This window comes from Eptesicus fuscus, chromosome 6 (assembly GCF_027574615.1).
Source record: "Eptesicus fuscus isolate TK198812 chromosome 6, DD_ASM_mEF_20220401, whole genome shotgun sequence".
Classification (NCBI taxonomy): domain Eukaryota; kingdom Metazoa; phylum Chordata; class Mammalia; order Chiroptera; family Vespertilionidae; genus Eptesicus; species Eptesicus fuscus.
Window position 1 is genome coordinate 69,848,250 of NC_072478.1, and position 10,743 is coordinate 69,858,992.

The 10,743-nt window shown below is 56.2% G+C and overlaps 1 protein-coding gene across 1 annotated transcript in view; it reads left to right on the top strand.

Moving 5' to 3' along the window:
- COL23A1 (collagen type XXIII alpha 1 chain) overlaps positions 1-7,227 on the top strand; it is a 260,225-nt gene extending 252,998 nt beyond the window's left edge. The window contains exons 21-29 of the mRNA XM_028150086.2: positions 254-310; positions 563-589; positions 1,583-1,645; positions 1,730-1,783; positions 1,955-1,981; positions 3,540-3,593; positions 3,850-3,936; positions 5,718-5,756; positions 6,196-7,227. Coding sequence (XP_028005887.2) covers positions 254-310; positions 563-589; positions 1,583-1,645; positions 1,730-1,783; positions 1,955-1,981; positions 3,540-3,593; positions 3,850-3,936; positions 5,718-5,756; positions 6,196-6,198 — 411 coding nt within the window. The 3' untranslated portion in view covers positions 6,199-7,227. The remainder of the gene's footprint in view (positions 1-253; positions 311-562; positions 590-1,582; positions 1,646-1,729; positions 1,784-1,954; positions 1,982-3,539; positions 3,594-3,849; positions 3,937-5,717; positions 5,757-6,195) is intronic.
- Positions 7,228-10,743: the final 3,516 nt, after the last annotated feature.

The window sequence follows — 10,743 nt, forward strand, 5'->3', positions numbered from 1 at the left end:
ACAGCAGGGCCACCTGGCCTGACCACACCTAGGGTAGCAGGGGAGGGGGAACCTCAGGTGTCCTCCACCTAAGGCCCATCTGAGAACCCAAATGCCAGCACTGAGCCCCCCACAAGGTGGGGGGAGCAAGAAGCAATGGCTCAGGGCCTGGTGTCCAGGGAGTGTTCCTCCAACACGTCCCATGAGCTCAAGTGTGGGTGGGTGAGGGATGACGAGGCAGTTTGTAACTAATCCACTTCTGACCCTTTCCTAGGCCCAGATCATAGTGGAGCCAGGGCCCCCCGGCCCTCCTGGTCCCCCAGGCCCCATGGTAAGAATGTTTGGCTTGAAGCAGCTGGGATACGAAAAGGGTGATGGGCCCAGGCCTAGGAGCTGTGACTGGGGAGGGCAGAATTTCTTGCTGGGGAGGGGACATGTCAGGCAAGGAGGGCGGAGCCAGGATCTGTGCTGGGGCCCCCTCACCCCCGAGGTCAAGGCCACAGGAGCCAGTGAGTGGCCTGCAAGCCTTCGTGACCACTGCAAGAGGGCCCTGGCCCTGATCTGCTCTCTCCTCCTCCTCCAGGGCCTCCAGGGAATCCAGGGTCCCAAGGTGAGTCTGGGGCGTGGGTGAAACCCCCCTACCTGCGGCAGACTCACAGCCTGGACAGTTTCAGAAAGCCTTGCTAATGGGCCGAGTGAGGGCCCCACGCTTGGCCTCAGACCAGCCCTGCATCTTCCCAGGGCCTGGATATTCTGATTCCCCTAAGGCTGGTGCCCCCTCATGCCCACACTTGGGGCTCTGTTCTTACCCCTTCTCCTCCTGCCTGGGCCCCAGTCCACTGCTTTCCCCCGTCACTGTTTCTCCCCTTTCTCTGTACCTCCCCCCTCATTGCCACTTCCCCTTCTGCCCCCCGCATGCACATCTGTCTCTCAACTGCCCACAGCCTTGACATGAAGTCTTGAGTTTGGTGTGTATGTCATAATGTTGTGTCCTCTGCCCTTAAATTAAAACCATAGTGTGGCCTGCCAGTGTGCCCTGCCCCAGGAGCCACACACAGGGGGCGGCAGCTGGCCTCACTGTTTGCCCTCCCCTGAGGGAGCCCATCTCTGCTTCCCCAGCTCAGAGGCCAACTTGAGGACTCAGAGTCATGGACTCCCAGAGCTGAGTGGGCCGAGCATGTGGCCGGCCAGATGTGCTGCTTCTGGCTCTTCCTTGTCCCAAGGCCTCCCCAGATTTTGTGTAGAAGAGGCAGACGCTGTCAGGGATGGAGCTCAGAAACTCAGTTGGTAGTCAGTCCTGCCACTTGCTTGCTATGCGGGTCCATCCCTGCCCTCTCTGTGCCTCTCTTTCCTCATCTGTGAAATGGGTGTGACCACAACCACCTACCATGAGGACTCAGGAAGCCCAAGTGCAGGAAAAGGTAAAATGCTCACACGGCAGCTCATTCTGATTATTTGCACAGAAAGGAACCCGGGCCAGACCTGACAGAGCCTGGAATCTGTCCCTCTGCTCTGCACACCTGGGCCCCCACAGGCCCAAAGATTTCCTGGCCTTCCATCTGTCTGACCCCTTTCCCCTGACTGTGTCTCCCTTCACTTCCAGGGCTTGGATGGAGCAAAGGGAGAGAAGGGCGAGTCAGGGGAGAGAGGCCCCAGCGGCCCGCCTGTGAGTGTCATGAGCCTTGTTTGTCGTTAGAGGTGCTGATTCCTGTAACCATCACGCCTCTTAATTCATTCCTTTTTCATCCAGGGGCCAGCTGGTCCACTGGGCCTTATTGGGCTGCCAGGAACCAAAGGAGAAAAGGTAACCACTTTTTTTAATGCCCCCCAACTACGGCTGCACGCTGTGGTGTCACTCGGCCCTGTGGGTTCAACCCCCGCACTTCAGGGCCCGAGTTCAGGCTTGTGGACAACTTACAGGGCTGACATTCCCAGCAGCTATGCTCCCTCACACCTTCTCTTTGTCCCTCCTCAGGGCAGACCCGGGGAACCAGGACTAGATGTAAGTATCTCACCATGCACTGTGATCAGGTCCTCCTGTGTGTAGCTTTTGCCCTCATGCTGCACGTACATGAGCATGATCTGGTTGCCTTGGGTGTAACCCCCTTTCCCACAGCTGGGACTACAACTGCCTGGTTTCCCCTACGTTCCCAGTGCCACGTCCAATGCACAGCCCAGAGTAGGTGCTTTTCGGATGGGTGGATGGATGGATGAATAGATGATGGATGGGTGATACATTGGAGCAGGGAAGTGGGGAGAGCAGTAAGGAGCCTGTTGCAACATCCTGGTGAGAAATGATGAGGCTTCTGCTAAGGAAGTATTGTGGGATGGAGAGGAGGGAGAGTATTAGTCCAAGGTTGACTGGATCAAGTGTCTGTTGGTTGCAAGAGACAGAAAACACAATTTAAACTGGTTTAAACTGACTCATAATTGAAAAATCCAGAAGTACTTGGATCCAGGGCTCAAGTGTGTCAACACAACACAAACTCTCAGCGTCTCTTGTATGTGATTCCTCTGTGTGGGCATCATCCGAAGTTCCACGTGATGATGAGATGGAGCCAGTAGCTCCAGACCTGCATCTCTCCAGGCCCAAATTCTGGAGAAAGACTATTTGTCTCACTCTACTCTTTTTTTTTTTTTAAATATATGTTTATTGATTTCTGAGAGGAAGGGAGAGGAAGAGAGAGAGATAGAAACATCAATGACAGGAGAGGATCATTGATAGGCTGCCTGCTGCATGCCCCCAGTGGGGATGGAGCCCACAACCCGGGCATATGCCCTGACCTGGAATCGAACCTCAACCTCCTGGTTCAATTGGATGCTCAACCACTGAGCCATGCCAGTTGGGCTCACTCTCTACTCTTTTAGAAAAAGTCTCATCAACTCTCATTGACCTCAGTTGGGTCAATGCTGAAATATCACTTAGCCAGAAAAATGCAGTGCCCTAATTGGCCGGGCCTGATCACATGCTCCATCCTGGAGCTAGGAGTGAAATCAATGAAGTGTGAGAAAGGAGGGGGTTCCCAGGAAAATCAAGTAGCTCTTGGAAGGGAAATGGTGACCATATACAGGGCTGCAAGGCTTATGGTGTCTACCCTGGACTTTAAGGACAAGGTGTCACATTGAAGAGCAACTGCAGACAAGGAAGAGGAAGAACTCTAACCTGAGTGTCTGCCTGGGAGGGCCTTGTTCCATCGATGACAAGGGTCGGGAGAAGAAGACATCTGGACTCAGGGAGGTAGTCAGGGCAGAGCTGAAGACTCCATGGCCACAGCTGCCTTCTGGGAGGCCTAGCGCTCAGGTGTCATCTCAAAGCCACACCCACCTGTTCGGCCTGGCAAACTGCTGGGGCGTCCATCCACAGACTCCCACAGGGAGAACTACTTCAGAGGAAGCAGGGCTGGTGTCCTAAAGGCATGCATTTCCCTACATCGGCCTGCCTAGGAGTTGGGACTGGGCCCGTTGGTACCACGGATATGGAGGGAGGGGCAGAGATGGACAGATAAGAGGAGAAAACCTCAAACCTCATTTTCAGGTTTAACCTTTACTCCCCTTGTCAGGGTTTCCCTGGACCCCGAGGAGAGAAAGGCGACCGGAGCGAACGCGGAGAGAAGGTAGGTTAGGCGGAGAGGAAGTAGGGGCAGCTGGGGAGGAGACGGGGCAAGAGCACAGAGGAGGGAGGCAGGTGAGAGGAGGGAAGAGGCGGATAGGACATGGGAGGCAAGAAGCAGGCAGAGGGAGGCGGGTGAGCAGGTGGAAGCTGGGATGGGGGCAGCAGGGCAGGGTGGCTGCCAGCCCATCTCTCAGAGGCGCTGGAGGCATCCTGGGCATGGCAGCCATGGCCATACCCCCATCTCCCTTCTTGTGCAGGGGGAGCGAGGCGTCCCCGGCCGGAAAGGAGTGAAGGGCCAGAAGGGCGAGCCGGGGCCGCCAGGCCTGGACCAGCCATGCCCTGTGGTACGTGTCAGAGCAGGAGGGAAGCCCCAACCAAGGTCTTTGCCGCCTCCTGCAGCATCTTCATGTCGTCTTTGCCTACACTGCCAGGGCCACCATCACTGTCACTCCCATCACAGAGGGCCCTCTTGCTCTAGTCCTGACCCCACCATGGGTGCAACTTGAGACCCATCTCCTCTATAGAAAGGGAGACACACACACCCCAGGGCAGAGTCTGTTTCCGGAATCACTGCTCCTCTTCACTCCACTTCCTTGTCCATAAAGGAGGGTGGGACCGCCCTTACCTCTCTGGGTATCTGTCCCATCTGGGAGAAGGCTTTTCTGCCTGGCTGGCCCCATGCTGTCCCCCTGCCCCTCCCCCGAATTCCCCAGACCTCTCCCTTCCCTGCTCCCACAGCCTCCTCCTTTCCTGCTGTGTCACCACAGCCCCTGATGGCCCACCCAACCCAGGACCTAAAATAACCAAAATTCAGTTTCCTTTGTCTAGAAGGCAGCAGAGGTTACACATCAAACTATTTCAGTGGAGCTCAGAAAAGACAGGGAAACGAAACAGCTGAGTTTCCATCCTAAACCTGACCAGATGTTCATACCTGGCCCTCCTTGCCAGGGGCATGGGGAGAGGCCACCTACCAAAGGGAGGTCAGGGCTGGGGACCCCCAGAGGCCCAGTCCTCTGACCTTGAGTGAGTCACTTAGCCCCCTGGCCCTCAGTCTCCTCTCCGTACAGTGGGGTGCTGGCCCACCCTCAGATGGCCTTGAAGAGCAATGAGAAAAAGACCTGAAGAGCTGAGCAGTGAGCACAGGCAGAAAGTACCGAGGACAGCAGGGAGCAGGTGGCCCTGCAGAGCTAGCCCCTGGCCCGAGACTTCCTTCCAAGTCATGAAGTCTTTGTCTTTGAAACAGGAAAATCCTAAATGCGGAGGCAAGCGAGGGGCACCGGGCTCGAGGGGCCTGGCGAGGGGCAGCGGGCCCTGCCCTGCGGTACATGGTCTGGCCTGCTGTGTGCTGTGCTGTGCTGGCATCTGCCCCGCTTCCCCGATCCTGCCTGCCTCCTCCCCACCACCCTCAGGCCCCAGCCTGTGCCCCTGCTACATGCATGTCCGTGTGCCTTGGACAGAGTGAAGTGTTTTTGCCCAAGGGCCCCCCAGGGACTATGGATCAGCCTTTGTCCCTCTCCAGTCCCCCATCTTCCAGGCCACTTGAGGACCATCTCCCACAACCCCCCACTTGTGTCTGATTGCTGAGCAGTCATGGCTGCTGCTTCCAGACAACCCCCTGCCCAGGTTCCACCCTGCTGGCCTCCTCCTGACCCCGGGGCTCAGATCCAGACACAGAGACCAGGATGGGCCACACGGAAGGGGATCCCACTTCCTGAACTGTCCGTATCCTCTTCAGTTCCTGAAAACTCTCAGGCCCTCGGGGTGAGGGTCTAAAATCACTGTCATGGCCACCAGGTCATGGTCATTAGGCCGGGTCCTCCCCATAATCAGCAGATGTACAGCATGAGCCCAGCACTCCAGGGTCCTCCCGGTTCTGCCTCCTGCACAGGTGTCCCAACAAAGCCCCAGGGGATGCACTCAGGACAAGTGCAGTGAGGAGTGGTCGGTCCCGTGCCTGGATCGCCTGGATGGACAGGGCAGGCATTCGGGTCACTTTTCAATGGGCTCCAGCAACCTCACATGGCAGCTCCCTGGGCTGTACATCCCTTCACCCAGGGCAAGAGTGTGCCAGGGTAGAGAGCTGACCAGCCCTTACCCCCATCACTGAAACCTTCTTCCTTTCCAGGGCACTGACGGGCTGCCCGTGCCTGGCTGCTGGCATAAGGTACCTTGTAGGGAAGTCTCCAGGACAAGCAGAGAGAAGTTGGGGGACAAGAGGGGCCTGGGGGTGGGCCTCTGCGGCTCCCTACAGTGACTGAATAGCCAGGTGTCCCTGTCACGAACCTAGTTTTGACTCTCCCGTCGTGTGACCTGAGGCTTGGGGCCATAATCCTGGGTGATTTATGGACAGCCCACCCTTGGCTGCATGGGGCTCACTCGTTATCTGGCCCAGCCAGTGCCAAGCCATCAGCGCCCTGTGGGACTTTGTCCAGACTGCCCCCCCCCCCCCGCCCCGAGAAGGGGTAGAAGCCAGGAGCCTGGGACTAGGGGAGGGGGGCTGCCTGTTCCTGGGGAAACGGGCAGGATGGATGAGGTCCAGACCAGGGAGGGGCCCCAGGGGCCTCATGGCCCCTCCTCACCTCAGTCTTTCTCTCCTTTTCCAGTGATCAGTGCCCAGCTCACCGCCTGTACAGATCCATGTGGACATTTTTAATTTTTGTAAAAACAAAACAGTAATATATTGATCTTTTTTCATGGGATGCACTGCCTGTGGCTTTTAACCTTTGAGCATGTGCCCGGCCCAGGCCCAGAGCAATCAGCATGTGAAGCTGACGGGAACGTGGACAGGCCAATCAGGGAGCTGTGTGCTTGAGGGGCGACCACAGGATTTGGTGCCTGGCTCAGATGAAGCTGCAAAGATGCCAGGTTGGGCCTTCAGTCCCCTGATTAGCAGAGAGTCTGGCTGCCCAGCTGCCCTACAAGAGCCTGTCCCCTGAAGCTCCAGAGCCCTTGGCGGGGGAGCCCCTGGGGCATGGACCGCCCTGCAGCTGCTCCAGGCCTCTTCAGCCAGAGCCAGCTGCTCACCCTCCTGGACCCTGGGTTCACCAGGGAAGGACAAGACTCCCACCCAGCACTTGCAGCTGGGTCCCGGGAGCTGTAGAAAGCACCCCACGCAGGTCTAGCTCTCACCAAGTTCATTAGGCCTCAGGAAGCCAGCCTGTTTGAGAACACATGTCCTCTGGCCAGGAGTATAGGCCAAGTACTGTGATCACCGCCACATGGACCCAACTGCCAGGAGCCCCACGGTGCCCAAGTGTGGAGGATGGTAAGGCCTATGCTGGAGTGGCTGCTGCTTCCTGTCTGTCCCCGCCACCCCAGAGCAGGGGTGTGATGAGACTTCGCCCGCCGGAGGAGATGGGCCTCTAGCTCAGAGCTTGGGTCTCACTGGCCCCAGTCTCCCACCCAGGAGAACTCCGGTCAGCTGGCCGAAAGTGGTCTTCCGGTGAACTGCGCAGATGAAGAGAATCCCGGTGTGGTTCCAGCTGGCCTGAGCAGGGGGCCTGCGACCTGAGCGTCGGCGCTCTAAGGAAAGGCTTCCCCACCTCTGACAAAGGTCCCCAGCCACCAACTCTGGCCCAGCTACTTGCCTCCCCTCTCTGTGTAGATAGGTATTGCTGTGTGTAATAAACCATGAATTTGTGTCTGGTTGAGCCTGTCCTTGCAGACTGCCCCTGGGGCACCTCTGGCTAAGGTTTCAGCCTGGCCATTGCAAAGTGGGGAGGGACAGACACCAGAGAAAGCCACCCCAGAAACCAGAGGAAGTAGCTCAGGGTCATGGGGTTAAGTTTGGAAGACACAGACACAAGGCCTAGTCCTGCCACGTACCAGCTGAGCCTTCTGGACGGTCACATCACTGAGCCAAGGGACCAGTGACTGCTACATAGAAAATCACCCCAAAACTTGTTGCCTTAAAATAATGATCCTTTATATTTCTCTCTTACAGTTCTGAGGTTAATGGGCTCAGGGGGGTGGTTGTGGCTCACACTCTCCCACACCTGGTAGCTGATGCTGGCTGTCAGCTGGGAGGTCAGATGGCCAGAACAGCTATCCGTCAGGGTCTGGCTCCTCATGCTGAATTCCAGGAGTGAATGTTCCATGGTGAACCAGGCGGGAGCTGTGTCACCTTTTATGGCCAAGCCTCAGAAGTCATATGGTGTCGCTTCCTGCCACAATCAGTGGTAACGTTTTCAAGGGAAAAGTGGCAACATCATAGTTTAAGGAGGAAATGTAAGGTAGCTCTTGTTGCAGCCCTCTTAGAGAATTCAGCCTGCCACCTCATCTATACAAAGGGACAGTGATGCCCACACTCTGTGGTTAATGAGGACCAACTGCGTGGAATACAAGAACTCAGGGCAGGGCAGGCACCTGGCAGCTCCCATGATTCTGAATTCTCGCCCTCTTCCCCACTCCAAGACCAAGCAAGGGCCATAGTCTTGCAAAGCATTTCTACATTGTTTATTCCAGCTGGTCCTTAAAACAACCCTGAGAGGGGGACCCAGCAAATATGCCCATTTCGCAGATGACAAAACCAAGCATATCTGGGGTGGTATACTAGTAGACAAGGCCTGCAGGACAGCATCTTAGGCCTTCTCCCTCCAAGGACTGAGGCCTAAGGAGGGCCATGGTCTGAGTAGTCCCCCTGGCCCCGCCTATGTGGCCTCCTCACTAAGCAGAAGAGGCCCAGCCCTACACCAGCTGAGGAGGAGGAATGTGTCAAGTCCGCACCTCTGTCTCCCTCAATGGCTGGCGGTAAGCGGCAGGCCCACTGCTCAGCCAGTCGTCTTGGTCACCAGGGAAGCCAGTAGTGTGAAAAGGAAGAGACACACAGTGGGGCTGTGATGACTGATGGACATCACAAGCTGTCCAAGTGTCCTCTGGCATTCCAGCATAACCTCACAAATCTGCACTCTACAGTTTGTAAATTCACTCCTCCCTCCACTCAGGTACCTCATGGATTCCCCGCCACCTGTGAAGGAGGGAGCCTATGTGATTCATGTCACTATTTCCATTTTACATGTGGGGAAACTGAGGCTCTGAGGGAGTAGCCCTCTGCCTAGAGATAAACAACCAGGATTGTCTTTCTGAAATTGCTTGTCAGGGCCCAGAGTCCGCTAAGGCTGCACCATGCTGCTGGCTGATTGGTGGGCAGATCCTCTTAGAAGCCACGTGTGGCCCCTTCCTCAGACACCAGAGGAGGTCCCTTTCCTGCTCCTTTGGGTAGGGCAAGGTCATTATGGCCCATTTCTGCCCCCTTGTGGCCTCACACAGTATATCCTCAGGTCTGCAAACTTCTAATTTTAGAGGGTACAGATTGCTTCAAGAGCTTGGAGTGGGGAGGAGAGGCTAGAGAAAATGACTTGCTCGAGGTCCCGGATGAGACATGGGTGAGTGCCCTGCCCCACAGCAGAGCATCAAGGACCAAGGGTTTCGCATCTCCCTGACAAGAACTACCCCCTTCCAGAAGAAAGGGACGCACATTTATTGAGCCCCACTGTGTGCCATGGCAGCTAAACTAATCACAAAAATTACCACCCCATGAGAGGAGTAGGGTTTCCCTCCTCCTGATCCCTAGGATACTACATGGGATGGTTTTGGGTGTCACAATGACTGGGAGATACTCCTCGAATTCAGTGGGCAGGGCTAGGGATATCAAACATCTGAAAGGCATGGACAGTCCCGTCCCATGATGAATCATCGCAATGAGAACGCCAGTGCTGCCTGCATTGAGAAACACCATGCCCTAGGTTCAAATTTTGACTCAGCTACTTCCTCCTGTTCCCTGCCCTCTTGGCCTCCAATGGCCCCCAGAAGGCTGGGCATGAAATAATAGATAGAGGAGTGCTTAGCCTGGGGCCAGAGGCAGAAATGAGTGGGCTTTTCTGAGCAGGAAGGAGAGGCTTCCTGGTGTTGACCTGCCCCTTGGCCCAGGAAATGGCCCAGTTGGGAGCTTGACCTCCAACTGATTTGCCACCTGACCCTGAACATCTGGAGAGTGAGTGAGATGAGGACTGGCTGCAATATTCTCACCCTCAACCCTGAGACTAAAAAAGCCCTGAGCCAACCTAACTTCTCTGAGCTGCCCTGGGCCACAAGACAGAGGTTCATTTTGGGGCTCAAGACAGGGCCAAAGATGAACCCCAAAGGGTTGCCTGTGGCCTGTACTTCTTTTCTGAGGGTCAAAGCCCACTCCCCTGTATGTGGGAAGAATTTTTGGTTAATTTGGGGGGAATTTTGTTTTCAATCATACATAAGGTTCAATTCAGCTTTACAATTAAAAGTAAGAAACTCTATCCCGTTTAGAAGATGAAAAGTTCTGGAGGTGGATGGTGGTATGGTTGCACAAAGTGAACGTACTGAATGCCACTTATACACTTAACGGTTAAAATGGTAAATTTTGTGTTATGTATATGTTTCCACAATAAAAGGGAAAAAGAAACTCCAAATATTCTTTAATAAATGCTCTAAAATAAACATTTTACATTTTTATGGGAGAAGAGATAAAGGAATCAGCGTTGAAGAAGCAAAGCAGAGAGCTGGAATCCCTTGTTCTAGGGTTCATCAAGGCAGAGTCTCTGCTGCGCCAGCTTTCCACCCCTCACTCCCAGGGGGCGTTTCCTCCCGCTCCCAGGGCTGGGAGCCCGGCCGGCCTGCGCTGCACACTTGCTGTGTGTGAGAGCCAAGTCCTTTCCCGTCCCGGGCCTCGGCGTCCTGGCCACGTGCTCACTATGAGGCTCAGGAGTCCTGCCACCTCTCCTGCTGCCTAAACACTGGATGACTCCGTTAGCACGGACACAGCTCGCGGTCACCGGCCTGGAGTCCCAGCAAACACTCACGGCGCATCCCAATTTCTGCACCGGGAAGGCGACTCAGTTACTGAATCCGGGGCCCCGATCCCGCTAGGGGAGCAGCGGCGAACGCACCTGGGGACCGCTCCCGCGCGGCGGTTTCCTTGGGATGACCTGGCTGCAGGAAGCCCGCCAGGCTCGTTCCCCGAAAGAATTTACGAACCTGAAACAGGCCGCGGGAGGGGGCGGCGCCGCGGCGGGGAGGGGCGGGGCCACGGTGGGGAGGGGAGGGGCGAGGTAGGGGGCGGGGCCGCAGAGGGGAAGGGCGGGGCCACGGCGGGCGGGGCGAGGCAAGGGAGGGGGCGG